General features: G+C 44.8%; 1 protein-coding gene across 1 annotated transcript in view; it reads right to left on the reverse strand.

The window, feature by feature from the left end:
* LAMB4 (laminin subunit beta 4) overlaps nt 1-14,560 on the reverse strand; it is a 137,564-nt gene extending 123,004 nt beyond the window's left edge. The window contains exons 1-7 of the mRNA XM_056573634.1: nt 14,495-14,560; nt 11,690-11,847; nt 11,374-11,509; nt 10,262-10,335; nt 9,724-9,912; nt 8,380-8,443; nt 7,518-7,732 (exon numbers count right to left, since the gene is read on the reverse strand). Coding sequence (XP_056429609.1) covers nt 7,518-7,732; nt 8,380-8,443; nt 9,724-9,912; nt 10,262-10,335; nt 11,374-11,509; nt 11,690-11,847; nt 14,495-14,528 — 870 coding nt within the window. The 5' untranslated portion in view covers nt 14,529-14,560. The remainder of the gene's footprint in view (nt 1-7,517; nt 7,733-8,379; nt 8,444-9,723; nt 9,913-10,261; nt 10,336-11,373; nt 11,510-11,689; nt 11,848-14,494) is intronic.
* Between the last annotated feature and the right edge of the window lie 2,145 nt (nt 14,561-16,705).

The following is a 16,705-nucleotide window of genomic DNA, read 5'->3' on the forward strand; positions in this document are numbered from 1 at the left end:
CCAATGTTCATTACACTTGGAGATGATGTCGGACCAGTTCCCCACTGAAAGGTCTAAGGTGGCTTTCGTAGTCAGCCTGCTGTCTGGAAAAGCCCTGGCTTGGGCCACACCGCTCTGGGACCGCAATGACCCCGTCACTGCCTCTGTACACTCCTTCTTCTCGGAAATTCGAAGTGTCTTTGAGGAACCTGCCCGAGCCTCTTCTGCTGAGACTGCCCTGTTGAACCTGGTCCAGGGTAATTCTTCCGTTGGCGAGTATGCCGTACAGTTCCGTACCCTTGCTTCAGAATTATCCTGGAATAATGAGGCACTCTGCGCGACCTTTAAAAAAGGCCTATCCAGCAACATTAAAGATGTTCTGGCCGCACGAGAAATCCCTGCTAACCTACATGAACTCATCCATCTTGCCACTCGCATTGACATGCGTTTTTCCGAACGGCGTCAGGAGCTCCGCCAGGATATGGACTCTGTTCGCACGAGGCGTTTCTTCTCCCCGGCTCCTCTCTCCTCTGGTCCCCTGCAATCTGTTCCTGTGCCTCCCGCCGTGGAGGCTATGCAGGTCGACCGGTCTCGCCTGACACCCCAAGAGAGGACACGACGCCGCATGGAGAATCTCTGCCTGTACTGTGCTAGTACCGAACACTTCCTGAAGGATTGTCCTATCCGTCCTCCCCGCCTGGAAAGACGTCCGCTGACTCCGCACAAAGGTGAGACAGTCCTTGATGTCTACTCTGCTTCTCCACGTCTTACTGTGCCTGTGCGGATGTCTGCCTCTGCCTTCTCCTTCTCTGCTGTGGCCTTCTTGGACTCTGGATCTGCAGGAAATTTCATCTTAGCCTCTCTCGTCAACAGGTTCAACATCCCGGTGACCAGTCTCGCCAGACCCCTCATCTCTGAACTCTTTGATCGTCTCCAAGGTGCCCATATTTTTACCAAACTGGACTTAAGAGGTGCTTATAATCTCATCCGCATCAGAGAGGGGGATGAATGGAAAACGGCATTTAACACCAGAGATGGACACTTTGAGTATCTGGTCATGCCCTTTGGTCTATGCAACGCCCCTGCCGTCTTCCAAGACTTTGTTAATGAAATTTTTCGTGATCTACTATACTCCTGTGTTGTTGTATATCTGGACGATATCCTGATTTTTTCTGCCAATCTTGAAGAACACCGCCAGCATGTCCGTATGGTTCTTCAGAGACTTCGTGATAATCAACTCTATGCCAAAATAGAGAAATGTCTGTTTGAATGCCAATCTCTTCCTTTTCTAGGATACTTGGTCTCTGGCCAGGGACTACAAATGGACCCAGATAAACTCTCTGCCGTCTTAGATTGGCCACGCCCCTCCGGACTCCGTGCCATCCAACGTTTTTTGGGGTTCGCCAATTATTACAGGCAATTTATTCCACATTTTTCTACCATTGTGGCTCCTATTGTGGCTTTAACAAAAAAAAATGCCGATCCCAAGTCTTGGCCTCCTCAAGCGGAAGACGCCTTTAAACGACTCAAGTCTGCCTTTTCTTCGGCTCCCGTGCTCTCCAGACCTGACCCATCTAAACCCTTCCTATTGGAGGTTGATGCCTCCTCAGTGGGAGCTGGAGCTGTCCTTCTACAAAAAAACTCTTCCGGGCATGCTGTTACTTGTGGTTTTTTTTCCAGGACCTTCTCTCCGGCGGAGAGGAACTACTCCATCGGGGATCGAGAGCTTCTAGCCATTAAATTAGCACTTGAGGAATGGAGGCATCTGCTGGAGGGATCAAGATTTCCAGTTATTATTTACACCGATCACAAGAACCTCTCCTACCTCCAGTCTGCCCAACGGCTGAATCCTCGTCAGGCCAGGTGGTCTCTGTTCTTTGCCCGATTTAATTTTGAAATTCACTTTCGGCCTGCTGATAAAAACATTAGGGCCGATGCTCTCTCTCGTTCCTCAGATGCCTCTGAAATTGAACTCTCTCCTCAACACATCATTCCTCCTGACTGCCTGATTTCCACTTCTCCAGCCTCCATCAGGCAAACTCCTCCAGGAAAGACCTTTGTTTCTCCACGCCAACGCCTTGGGATCCTCAAATGGGGTCACTCCTCCCATCTCGCAGGTCATGCGGGCATCAAGAAATCTGTGCAACTCATCTCTCGCTTCTATTGGTGGCCGACTCTAGAGACTGATGTGGTGGACTTTGTGCGAGCCTGCACTATCTGTGCCCGGGATAAGACTCCTCGCCAGAAGCCCGCTGGTTTTCTTCATCCTCTACCTGTCCCCGAACAACCTTGGTCTCTGATTGGTATGGATTTTATTACTGACTTACCCCCATCCCATGGCAACACTGTTATTTGGGTGGTCGTTGATCGATTCTCCAAAATGGCACATTTCATCCCTCTTCCTGGTCTTCCTTCAGCGCCTCAGTTGGCTAAACAATTTTTTGTACACATTTTTCGTCTTCACGGGTTGCCTACACAGATCGTCTCGGATAGAGGCGTCCAATTTGTGTCTAAATTCTGGAGGGCTCTCTGTAAACAACTCAAGATTAAATTAAATTTTTCTTCTGCATACCATCCTCAATCCAATGGACAAGTAGAGAGAATTAACCAGATCTTGGGTGACTATTTACGACATTTTGTTTCCTCCCGCCAGGATGACTGGGCAGATCTTCTACCTTGGGCCGAATTCTCGTATAATTTCAGAATCTCTGAATCTTCCTCCAAATCTCCGTTTTTCGTGGTGTACGGCCGTCACCCTCTTCCCCCCCTCCCTACCCCCTTGCCCTCTGGTCTGCCCGCTGTGGATGAAATTTCTCGTGATCTTTCCACCATATGGAAAGAGACCCAAAATTCTCTCTTACAGGCTTCTTCTCGCATGAAGAGATTCGCAGATAAGAAAAGAAGAGCTCCTCCCATTTTTTCCCCTGGAGACAAGGTATGGCTCTCCGCTAAATATGTCCGTTTCCGTGTCCCGAGCTATAAGTTGGGACCACGCTATCTTGGTCCTTTTAAAGTTTTGTGTCAAATTAATCCTGTCTCTTACAAACTTCTTCTTCCTCCTTCTCTTCGTATCCCTAATGCCTTTCACGTCTCTCTTCTTAAACCTCTCATCCTCAACCGTTTTTCTCCTAAATCTGTTCCTCCCACTCCTGTTTCCGGCTCCTCGGACATCTTCTCTGTTAAAGAGATTTTGGCCTCTAAAAAGGTCAGGGGAAGAACTTTTTTTTTAGTGGATTGGGAGGGTTGTGGTCCAGAAGAGAGGTCCTGGGAACCTGAGGACAATATCCTGGACAAAAGTCTGATCCTCAGGTTCTCAGGCCCCAAGAAGAGGGGGAGACCCAAGGGGGGGGGTACTGTTACGCCGAGCGCTCCGGGTCCCCGCTCCTCCCCGGAGCGCTCGCTACACTTCCCTCACTGCAGCGCCCCGGTCGGTTCCACGGACCCGGGGCGCTGCGTTACCACCTCCGGCCGGGATGCGATTCGCGATGCGGGTAGCGCCCGCTCGCGATGCGCACCCCGGCTCCCGTACCTTACTCGCTCCCCGTCAGTTCTGTCCCGGCGCGCGCGGCCCCGCTCCCTAGGGCGCGCGCGCGCCGGGTCTTTGCGATTTAAAGGGCCACTGCACCGCTGATTGGTGCAGTGGTTCCAATTAGTGTTTACACCTGTGCACTTCCCTATATCACCTCACTTCCCCTTCACTCCCTCGCCGGATCTTGTTGCCCTAGTGCCAGTGAAAGCGTTCCTTGTGTGTTCCTTGCCTGTGATTCCAGACCTTCTGCCGTTGCCCCTGACTACGATCCTTGCTGCCTGCCCCGACCTTCTGCTACGTCCGACCTTGCTTCTGTCTACTCCCTTGTACCGCGCCTATCTTCAGCAGCCAGAGAGGTTGAGCCGTTGCTAGGGGATACGACCTGGTCACTACCGCCGCAGCAAGACCATCCCGCTTTGCGGCGGGCTCTGGTGAAAACCAGTAGTGACTTAGAACCGATCCTCTAGCACGGTCCACGCCAATCCCTCTCTGGCACAGAGGATCCACTACCTGCCAGCCGGCATCGTGACAATTGGTTTAATATTTAAGTTGGGATATTCTGCTACATTTGCTGATATCTTTATTCCAAGATAGTCTATGGGGGAGATATATCATGCCTGTCCAGAGGAATAATTGCTAAGTTGCCAATAGCAACCAATCAGATCACTTCTTTCATTTTTCAAAAATGAAAGAAACAATCTAATTGGTTGCTATGGGCAACTCAGCAATTATTCCTCTGTAAATCTCCTATATCTTTTACCACTTTTAGATTCCCCATATTATTCACTTCTACTCCAATCGGAAGCAGAGCTAATTTTGTCCAATTTATACTAAACCCAAAATACCGTCCAAACTCATTTATAATATCCATAACCCCATTTATCTTTCTTATTGCATCTTTTATAAAAAGTAACACATTGTCTGCATACATTAAATGGGCACTGTCAGATATAAAAACTTTTGATATGTTGTAAAGCATGCATAACGAATAGGTTTTGCAATTGCTTTCATTAAAAAATTTCAGTATTTCATACAGAAATAGACAGTCAAAAAACTGCCTCCTGGGATACATACCAGCCTGGCTGTGTCCACTCGCCACCACCTACGTCATGGACCCACTTCATGATTGACAGGTCTGCAGATCTAAAGCTGCTGTGATCGGCTCCCTCACTGTCTGTATTTATTTCACAGTCTCCTCGTGTGAGGAGAAGGGGGAAGGGGCGGGAGTACACTACTGCCTGTGAGCAGATGATGAAAGAAGCTGGTGACTGAAAGACTGGGGACTGAATGGAGGATTTTTTGTTTAAAAAGTAAGTGTCCCTGCGTGTCTATATGTGTGTGGATATATCTGTATGTGTGTAAATCTGTGTTGTCTAGGTAATGTGCATGTGTATGTATAAATTAAGTCAATGTGTGTGTGTGTGTGTACAATACAGGGGGACTACAATCATATGTCTCCAGCTGTTGTTGCAAAACTACAACTCCCTGCATGCCTGCACAGCTAAATGATGTGTGGACATGCTGGGAGTTGTAGTTTTGCAACAGTAGGAGGAACATAGCCTGCAGCAACACTGCTGTAAATCTGAGTTTTACCAAACATATGCCTCCAGCTGTTGCAAAACTGCAACTCAAAGGATGTGTGGGCATGCTGGCAGCTGTAGTTTTGCAAAAGCTGTAAGCACACAGTGCGTGTGTATAGCATAAAACCAGAAAGGAAAGGGTTACAGATGCTCACTCCCGAGACCAGTGACTGAGCAGAGTGAGGGAGGGGGATGAGGGGGAGTGGTTATCACCTGAGGAGAAGAAAGGGACCCGCCCCCATGCTTTTGGTTGACAACATTAAGGTAATTCAGAAAGAAAGCTAATTTTGAGAGAAATATAGGTCATAGGCACATAAAAATGATATGAACATGATCAGGATGAGATATTGAGCAACATACAACAGTTTTTTTTTTGGGGGGGGGGGGGAGGTGATCTGATGCTTTAATGATTTTTATTGTGCTCCATTTATACCAAATCTCTAAAAACCTTCAGTAGATATAATTTTAATAGACAGAGGTTCCAAAGAGAAGTGCAAACAGTATCGGAGAAAGCGGGCATCCCTGCCTGGTGCCTTTACTTAAAAAAAAGGATTCTGACAGGATTCTGGCCGTTGGTTTAGAATACATATTTCCAATCCATGAAATTAGGGAACTACCCATACCCATCAAAGCCTTACCGCTGCTGGCACACGGCTGTTTTTCTCTTAAGTCAGATATATATGTATCTTGCAAAGTAGGGCTTCCATACATCAGACATTTGCACAGGTGCTTGACCATATTAAGATCTCAGAGATTTGGAGGCCATGTCATGCTTGTCATGTTTCTTAAAATATTCCTGAACAATTTTTGCTGTGTGCAGGGAGAATTATTCTGCTAAATGAGGCCACTGTCATAAGGTAATACCGTTACTTGGTCTGAAACAATGTTTAGGTAGGTGGTATGTGTCAAAATGTGAGCCACATGAATTCCATGTCCTAAGGTTTCACAGCAAAACATTACGAAAACATAACTATGCCTCAACCAGCTTTTCGTCATCCTATAGTGCATTGCGGTGCTATCTCTTCTTTATAATAAATGACAAACACATCTGGCTGTCCACATGATATAATGTGATTCTTCAGCACAGACCACATTTTTGTCTTTCTCTATAGACCAGTTGTAATGCTTACAAACCCACAATAGGTGCTTTTGGCAGTGAACAGGGGTCAGCATGGGCACTCTGGCTGACTGGTCTGTGTTCAAGTAGGGGTGCAAGCTGCAATTCACTGGGTGTTCTGATGTTTGATAAATGTTGTTCCCTTCACCAGTCAGGGATTTTAATATTATGGCTGGTTAATATACAATTAATTCGGAATGTCTGTAGACCCTTTTAAATGTTTTCACATTTTGTTATAATCTGGCCTAGTGTTAAAATAAAATAAAATTCAAGTTATACTTCATCTTTCTTCCCTCAATACCCCAAATTGAAGTGAAAACTGAATTTTAGAAATTTTTTATAAAAAAATAAATAAAAACTAACATTTCTTATGGACGTAAGTTTTACGGCCCTTTGCTATATCTCTTAAAGGAGTACTGCAGCCTAATACAACTTATTCCCTATCTGCAGGATGGGGGATAAGTTTCTGATGGCAGGTGGGTCTGAACGATGGGACTCCATGCGATTTCCTGTACAGGGTCCCGACTCTGTGGCGGCTCTCCGGTGCAGGAGGCGTGTAGGCTGCAGCATGACGCCATGGCTGACATGCCCCCTCCATGTATCTCTATGGGAGAGGTCAAGATGCAGCGTTTGTGCATCCCCGCCTCTCCAAAGAGCTGAATGGAGGGGGCACCTCTTAGTGCGGTCAACGACATGAGCATTGGCAGCACAGAGCTGTGGCAGTGTTGGGTCCCCGGGGGTATTAAGTGCGGACTGATGGGGGATAGCTTGAATTATATTGATTTTACCATCCCAACTTAAAGGGGTACTCCGCCCCTAGACATCTTATCCCCTATCCAACAGATAGGGGATAAGATGTCAGATTGCCGTGGTCCCGCTGCTGGGATCCCCGGGATCCCCGCTGCGGCACTGCACTATCATTACAGCACAGAGCGAGTTCGCTCTGCACGTAATGACTGGCAATACAGGGTCTGGAGCATCATTACGTCACGGCTCCACCCCTCGTGATGTCACGAGGGGTGGAGCCATGACATCACGCTGCTCCGTCCCCTGTATCGCCCGTCATTACGCACAGAGCGAACTTGCAGCGGCAGCGTGTGGCAGCGGGGATCCCGGGGCTCCCCAGCAGCGGGACCGCGGCGATCTGACATCTTATCCCCCATCCTTTGGATAGGGGATAAGATGTCTAGGGGCGGAGTACCCCTTTAACAAAATGTGAAAAAAGTGAAAGGGTCTGAGGACTTTACAAATGCACTGTGTGTCTCACAGATTTACAGTAGCTGTAACTTACTATACAAAACCTTTAACTTACCATTCCGGGCTCATTGAAAACATCTCCTCTCATGGCATCTACAGGGACGCACTGACTGGAGTGGCCATTGCAAAAGCAGTTTCCTCTTACAATCATTTCATAAACAGCATAATAATATTTTTCCTGGGGTTCACCATTCCATCCATTGCTTAATGTATCCCCAAAGGTGTGAAGCTTTGTAAAGTTAACTCTTAAGTTTGTTACGGTAATTATATCTTAAAAAAAGAATAACATGTATTTTCAATATAAAAAGAATAATAAGTATAATATATAACATTGCCAATATATAAATTGAGATATTAATTTTGTAAAATAAAAATGTTGCAGAACAGTACTTAATATCTCTATAAAGAAAAAAATGCGATACAATGTTTGATGAAAGGACCAAGCAACAGCTTTGTTCATTTAGGAAATAAACTACCCAAGATTATAACATCTATTAATCTTTAAAGGAGTAGTCCAGTGGTGAAAAACGTATCCCCTATCCTAAGGATCTCCTGTACAGGGCCCGACAGCCCGCAGGAAGGGGCCGTGTTGACCACCGCACGAAGCGGCGGCTGACACGCCCCCTCAATACAACTCTATGGCAGAGCCGAAGCGCTGCCTTCGGCAATCTCCGGCTCTGCCATAGTGATGTATTGAGGGGGAGTGTAGGCCCCCGCTTCGTGCGGTGGTCAACACACGCTATCTGGCCAGTGAGCCAGGGCCCCGTACAGAGAGATCGCGGGGGGCCCCAGTGGTCGGACCCTCTGCGATCTGAAACTTATCCCCTATCCTAAGGATACATTTTTCACCACTGGACTACTCCTTTAATATTTCAGTGTATTTAAATAAGTGCACCATAGCAATTCCATTTTCATACCTTGTATGTAGGGATCATATGGATCATCAATATCAAAACTGGGATCTAGAGCTTTCAAAACCACCTGGAAAAAATACATCAATATCATTGGAGACAGCAGTGTAATGTTATATGTGTTACTTTATGTACTGTATAGGTAATTTAAAGGAAACTGGGGAGAAGCTTCATGTTGCTTGAACCATGATGAGCGTAAAACAGAGACAGGTTCATAACCATGAGCTATAGTTTAATTGTCATAAAACATCTATGCTTAAAGGGAACCGGTCATCATGTTCATGCTGCCTGAACCTCGAGTCATTTTGGCAGCCCCTGGTGGCTTCTTAAGAAGACAATGGAGGAGATTTATTAAAACCAGTGTGGAGGAAAAGTTGACCAGTTCCCCATAGCAACCAATCTCCGTCCATGTCCTTATCCAGATCAGATTACTTGTGACAGAGTATCAGTCCACCATACATTATGCATAACATTAATTTCCTTGTGAAAACCATCCCCTTGAAAGACCACTTTTTATTTACATTTTGGGTGCTCGGCTTAGAGAAGTTTCACTGTAGTATAATTTGCTTGTGGTTTAGGTAGGCACATTCTAGTTTTTATGTATCAACTATGCAATTCAGATAAAGGTGTAGGTGAGTCAGTATTGCTATTTTGTACAATGTATCAATGCTGGCATGAATAAAAAGGAGTAGGTGACCTTGAAATGATGATTGATTGCCGGAAGAACAGAGATCATATTTAGTGAAACTTCTCATATTATCCTTAGTGATGATATGTCCTTATTTAAGGTGTTACTTTCACATTTGGTACAACTTAGTCTAAAGTGTCAGATTGACTATGCGAGAAGTTATATTTCCATGCAGCTGCACAGTCTACATTTGCTTCCATTAGCAATGAAAAGGGCAGATATATGTCCACTATCATTTAACCACATGAAGACAGATTATACACTCGCCAAACTATTGGAAAAACTATTCTGCATGTGACTGTACAAGGACATTTCTGGACATCCCTGCAGAGTCTTCAGCTGCAGAAACAGAAAGATGTAGAAAAATATTGCAGGGAAAAACGGCATGTTTCCTTTTATCTACATTTTTACCTGATATTACATAAATCTAAAATATATATAAAAATGCCAATATAAAAATGGCATTAAAAAAGGTAATGAAAATGTGTCTGGACATACTCACTCTCACACTGTTGCGAAATCTATTAAAAAGAACATTTAGTTATCATACAGTGGCATCCATTTTTTACAGTATACTGTTTGCTTTGTGTTTTTTTTTTTGTTTTTTTTTGAGGGGGGGGGGGGGGGGGGGTTATATTTCAACGTTATTTTAAAGTAAATACCTCTCCTTCCGAAGATGGCTCCATGGCAGAATATCTTGAATCACAGACCACATCTCCTACTTCATCAGCATGACCATGGGGAATACCCGGAAATGCTTCATCACAATTTTGGGCAAAATATTTAAACACCTTCCACGTCTTCCCGAAATCTCGTGATCTTTCAACCAGCATTGCAGCAGGACGAAACGTCTGGAGAGCCAACATAACAGTCAATAACAGTAATAACATACTAGATGGAAAGTAATGATTGGAAAGGTAGATAGATATTAGTTAGTTAGATAGATAGATAGAGGCATCATAATCTCTTTACTGTATTCACTACCTTTAAATGCACCACTGTAATTCCTACCCTCAGCAAAATGATCTGGGGGTGAGACCTAGAGCAATCACTTGATGGCCCTGGGAGCCATATTATGCAATGGATTGTGGGATGAGACAACCCCTTTCAAGTGAAATCATTTCTGAATTCTAATCTTAGAAAATGCAACAATATTAGTTATAGGATTATTGTTTAGTTATATATTTCGAAACATAATACCTTGAAGGTCATCACTAGATGGCTGAACTGAAATAATGTTTCTAGGTCCAGTCTAATACTAACTTGGTCAACTCCTGAAGGAAAAGAAAACGTAATTGTTACCATGATCTGAAACACTGTTTCTTAGGTCATAGTTCCAGTACAGGGTTTGCAATAGAGAATTACATATCTTAGCATATACAGTAACCCCCCAACATGCGATGGCCCCGACATATGATCAAATCAACATACGAGGGCCTCTCAGAGGCCATCGCATGTCGATGTCAGCATCGACTTACAATGCTTTTATATGTCGGGGCCATCGCATTAACTGCTATCCGACAGCGCCAAATGCTTAAGCTGCTGTCGGATAGCAGTTTAAGCATCCCGGACAGGTTCACTTACCTATCCCCGCTGCTCCGGGTCCACTTCGCGATCCTACGGCGTCTTCTGCATCTTCTCCGGGGTCCGGGCCTCGCTTTCCGGCGTCGTTATTACGTCGCTGAGCACGCCGTCCCGGCGCAGCAACGTAATAGCGTCACCAGAAAGCGAGGCCCGGAGAAGATGCGGAAGAAGCCGAAGGATCCCGAAGAAGACGCCGAAGCAACAGGACAGCATCGGGAGCCCCTGGGACAGCATCGGGAGCGGTGAGGACGCGGTCCGGAGCGGCGGGGACAGGTGAGTATTAAATGCACTTTTTACATTGAACGAATCCCTCAACATACGATGGATTCGACAAACGATGGGTCGTTTGGAACGAATTACCATCATATGTTGAGGGACCACTGTATATTAGCACATGTCAGCATCAAATACCTGTCGTAGATAAAAGGTTTTTTTTTTTTTTTTTTTATTCACTTTGGTTCTTGCCAGCAGACAATTTTTTAATGGAAAACCCTTTAATAGATTTATGTTCGTGTTAAAGTATTTTGTGTCAAATAGTGTTGGAAAACCCCAATAACATTAATTGGTTTTAGCTCTTGCAGTCTATAATGAGCTGACCTTTCTTTACAGCTTCTACCATTCTTTACTTTATTGTGTGTGTATGTATATATATATATATATATATATATATATATATATATATATATATATAATATGCTTTATTTTGCTTTCTTTTTTTTTTTGTTTACCATTTTCTGACTGCCACCATTTCTTTTTCCAATCTGGATCAAATGTTGAAATGACATTCTCAATCTGGTGACTATTGGTATGATAATACTGATTATATGGATTCCTAGAATCACAGATGAAACATTTCTGTTCATTCTATGATAAAAAAAGAGACACATATGTGAATTAGATTATTTTCTTATTTACATTTAAAAAAATCAACTATAATACAGAATACGACTGCAAAACAACCTCAAATTTATAAATCTATCCGTTTTGTTTTTTTTAGTTTGCTATTTCTTTAGTGCTACAATGACATTATTTCTCACACTGTACCTCTAAGTAGCTGATAATGCAATATCTCTGGGGCTCTTCCTGGCCACATGTTGAAGATGCTGACAACTGCTTACTACGTCCTACGAGAAGGTCCCCAATTGTTGGATGACATGAGCCATCTTCACAGCTTTCCTGACCACTGACAAGGCTTAGAAGCTCTTATTAAAGAAAAAAACAATGTGCACATAGAATATTTAGTATCAGAATATATTTGTTCACCTTCTTAAAGTAGGCAAAAATACTGTAGAACTTCCTCCGAAGAGCCTTTTGTATTTTGACTTTTAAGATAGATATTAAAGTGGAGTAGAAGTAGATTTAGTTATCACAACAATAAATTAGGCAGCCTTAAGACAATAATTGTATAAAAATTGTATTTTCTTATTCAATATATATCTTAAGTACATTGAATACAAGAAATAAATGTTATACTTTTCCAGGCCAAAAAAAATCAAAAAGCAATGGATCAAGTATATTTCTACTAAATCTGTATTTTGTTTAGATATGAAAAATTAGTAAGGTATTGTATATTACAGTCACCCTTTTATCAACCTTCCCTCTTTCTATCAATAAGAAGGCCAATGCTGTCCATTCTGAATAGCCTTGTCAATCTTTTTTGCACTACAATGTCTGGAATAACAACTTATTTAAATAGGGAGTGTTGTCACTGCTCAGCTATAGTGATATTGCTGATTCCACGTTCCCCTATAAAGAAGGGAAATGAAAAATAAATGTCTACATAAATTGCTATTTTTTACTGATCTATGGAGTTGTACAAACATGCAGAAATAATGTGCAAAGACATACTGTTGTGGTGATAATAATATTACTCTTTAGGAAACATGAGATTCGTTGAACTGACATATTAGATACAATGCAGTAAAACATAAGGACCCCTTTACACCTGGAGTCAAATACTTTCAGCTTCTTTTGTCACCTCCCCTCCAGGGATTAGTCTGTAAAACAGGTTGAGTCTTGAGTAGTAAATCTAAATTGAGGCCCTAGAGACTTGACATAACATTTCAGACTGGACTTGGCGGAACTTGTTCTAATTATCACATAGAGAAGTTACATAAAATATAGTACTAAAGGCATCAGTGGTTTTATTTTAGGTTCTTGTTGATCCAAGTTGACACAAATTCATGACGTTTTAACTGGTATATTAAAGGGGTTCTCCACTGCCCTGCATTCCGGAGCTCCGCTCGCAGCATCTGGAAGTTTAATACGTGACGTCACGCCTGCCCCTTCGTGACGTCACGCCCACCCCCTTGTGAAATCACGCCCACCCCCTTGTGACGTCACGCCTGGCCCCTCAATGAAACTCTATGGGAAGGGGGCGTGACATCGATCGCACCCCCTTCCCATAGACTTTCGTTGAGGGGGCGAGCATGACGTCATGAGGGGGTGAAGATGCGCGTTCTGTGCCCATGGCAGAGGTCACAGAATAGAAAATCAGATACTCATCTGGCGCTCGCAGGATCCGTCCAGGTGGTCAATAAGGTGAAAAACTACAGGTGTGGTAAAGAGTTCAGTCTTTATTGCTTCATAAAGGACAGACAACGCGTTTCGAGGGATCGCCCCTCTTCCTCAAGTCATGGGTACAGAGACAATTAACATAATGCTTTTTATAGACCGCGAAAAGGCCCGAAATGTGGGCTGGTTGGGTGACGTCACAGTCAGGTGTGCTTGTCAGGGAGGGGCAATAGGAAAGGTAAATAAAGATAAAAGAACTTTGCAGTGTTGAAATACTGTTTACAAATGCTCAAAATGTCATTGGTATTTAAGTCTATAGCAGGGGGGAAAAGGTGATTATGAGTTTTGCCGTGGTTGAGAGTCACTGGGTCCGGTGCTGGCGCTTCGTGCCGTCCGGACATGGATGCATGCTGGTACTCCGTATATCGTTGAGGTCTCTGGTGGCTGTCGCCGTATGCCGCTGCAGTTGGCAGGTTCTCGGTCCGGCATGGGAGGGGCTGTGGAGGTGCCTTGTAGGCGCTGCAGTCCCCCTGTAGTCCCCCTGTCCGCGGACCACCATGAGGGGGTGGGCGCGACGTCACAAGGGGGCGGCTTTGAAAAAGGAAGCCCACACACAGCGTTTGGAGTAATAAACTTCCAGACGCTGCGAGCGGAGCTCCGGAAGGCAGGGCAGTGGAGAACCCCTTTAACATTGAAGGACTTAATTGTGATGGCTTGTCCTCTAAATAGGCCATCAATATTATATTGGCAGGGGTCCAATTCCTGGCATTCCTATTGATCAGCTGTTTGGGCCATGGTGCTCATCTATGTAATCGCTGTATTATTAGTCGTGGCAGTACAAAGTACTGCAGTGTTGTTCCATTCAAGTGACCGCCACTAGTAATGGTATGGAGATTGCAAGGATGACCTTAGATAAACAATAAAGAGGCTTGTACACTTGCAAAAGCACCATGGCCCCTTCAAATAGATGACTGTGGGGAGATAAGGGTCTAATAGCAATCCAGTAAAATTTAAAAAAAACATTATTATCGGAGACCCATGCGGATGAAACAATGATAAACCATAATGCACAAAAATACTGAGGGGAAAAGGAAAGGGTGATGTCTCGAAATATGTTCTAATGACTTACAAGAATAAAAATATTCAGTTACATCATATCAAGTATTGAATGTAAGTCAAGAGCAAAAAGCTTGTCAAAAATATATAATAATCAGTTTTAGGTGTGAGACCAGGGGAGACAAAAATTGTTCTAAATAAATAAACAAACAAACAAACAAACAAAGAGACATGCCACAAGATCCATCCAGTAAATGAGCATAACTAGTTACTACTTACCTGCAATTAAAAGAATTAGTTCCAGGACAATCATTATCTGGGCTAAAAATAATATGGAAATTGCAAATAAATCTTTAAGTTTATTTTACACATTACAAAAGCACAATACATGAAATCTGTTGGTAAACAGAACGATAAATATGTATGTGTTATACAGTAGAACAATTCCTTGTAAAAAAAACTGTGTTGCCCATAAAAAAATGCCTAATTAAAAGGCTGCACTGCAGTTCCCTAGACAGCCTGGTGACCATGTTGCACTACTGTCATTCCAAGAGAACAGCCTTCTTGGCTGGGTGCTCTTGGATGTTACATGACCTGGCGTATTAGTGAGACTGTAAACCCATAAGAGTATAGTAGTATTGGAGAATATACAAGCTGCATTCAAATGGCTACTAGTAATAGTACAATACCATAGGCTACTGCAGTACAACCAATAATCTTTAATCCCCAATACAATGTGTTGATGGGACAAGTGTTTATCACTTGGGCTTAACGTGTATTTGACCACAGGCTGCACATTTAAAGGGGTACTCCGGTGGTTAAGATTTTTGGCTATATTGCATCTTCTTTTAATGTTCATGTTATTTGCAATTGACATGTATTATATGTTTGTGTAGCATGTGTCTTTTTTTCTTACCTGTTTGTGGGCCAGGAAGTTCTGTAATTCTGTGTTGGATCTCTTACTGTTGTCCACAACGTCGGCCATGTTAGGATTAGGCTGTGGACAACATGTCAGGGCTTTTCCCCCCCCCCCCCCTGTTCTTTCAGAGCCCGGAGGACGCAGGTCTGCATGAGAGAAAAAAGCCCCGCCCCCTCATCTTCCCCTCTCGGAGGACGCAGGTCTGCATGAGAAAAAGAAGCCACGCCCCCTCATCTCCCCCTCCCGGAGGACGCAGCTCTGCATGAGAGAAAGAAGCCATGCCCCCTCATCTCCCCCTCCCGGAGGACGCAGATCTGCATGAGAGAAAGAAGCCACGACCCCTCATCTCCCCCTCCCGGGGGAAGTAGGTCTGCATGAGAGAAAAAAGCCATGCCCCCTCATCTACCCCTCCCGGAGGACGCAGGTCTGCATGAGAGAAAGAAGCCATCCCCCTCATCTTCCCCTCCCGGAGGACGCAGGTCTGCATGAGAGAAAGAAGCCCCACCCCCTCATCTTCCCCTCCCGGAGGACGCAGATCTGCATGAGAGAAAGAAGCCCCGGCCCCTCATCTTCCCCTCCCGGAGGACGCAGGTCTGCATGAGAGAAAGAAGCCACGCCCCCTCATCTACCCCTCCCGGAGGACGCAGGTCTGCATGAGAGAAAGAAGCCATCCCCCTCATCTTCCCCTCCCGGAGGACGCAGGTCTGCATGAGAGAAAGAAGCCCCACCCCCTCATCTTCCCCTCCCGGAGGACGCAGATCTGCATGAGAGAAAGAAGCCCCGCCCCCTCATCTTCCCCTCCCAGAGGACGCAGATCTGCATGAGAGAAAGAAGCCCCGGCCCCTCATCTTCCCCTCCCGGAGGATGCAGGTCTGCATGAGAGAAAGAAGCCATGCCCCCTCATTTCCCCCTCCCGGAGGACTCAGATCTGCATGAGAGAAAGAAGCCACAACCCCTCATCTCCCCCTCCCGGAGGAAGCAGAAAGAAGAGAAAGAAGCTAGAGCAGGGGGAGAGAGAGGACATACACAGCTCCTCATCTCCCCTCCCCCTGCTCTGTCTTCTGAGGACACAGGTCTGCACTGAAAGAAGACAGAGAAGATAAGAGTGTTATCTGAATGGGAGGATAACAAAGTGCACGGGCTGGGGATGTATAGACTGCAGGGGAATAAATCTCGGACTGGGGAGGATTTCTATGTGTGAAGGGGGGGGGGGGGACTCCTGAATGACACATGCTGGGTGTTGTAGTCCCTGTTATGTGTGTATGCTAGTGTTTACAAACCAGTGGGCCTCCAGCTGTTGCAAAACTACAACTCCAAGCAGGCCTGAACAGACTTTGGGCATGCTGGGAATTGTAGATTTGCAACAGCTGGAGGCACACTGGTTGGGAATCACTGTTCTAGCCTATTCAGCATACACATAATGTTACACCAGTGTTTCCAAACCAGTGTGCCTCCAGCTGTTGTAAAACTACAACTCCTAGCATGCCCTGACAGCCTTTGGGCATGCTGGGAGTTGTAGTTTTGCAAGAGCTGGAGGCACACTGATTGGGAAACACTGGCCTAGCATATTC

This window comes from Hyla sarda, chromosome 4 (assembly GCF_029499605.1).
Source record: "Hyla sarda isolate aHylSar1 chromosome 4, aHylSar1.hap1, whole genome shotgun sequence".
Lineage (NCBI taxonomy): Eukaryota > Metazoa > Chordata > Amphibia > Anura > Hylidae > Hyla > Hyla sarda.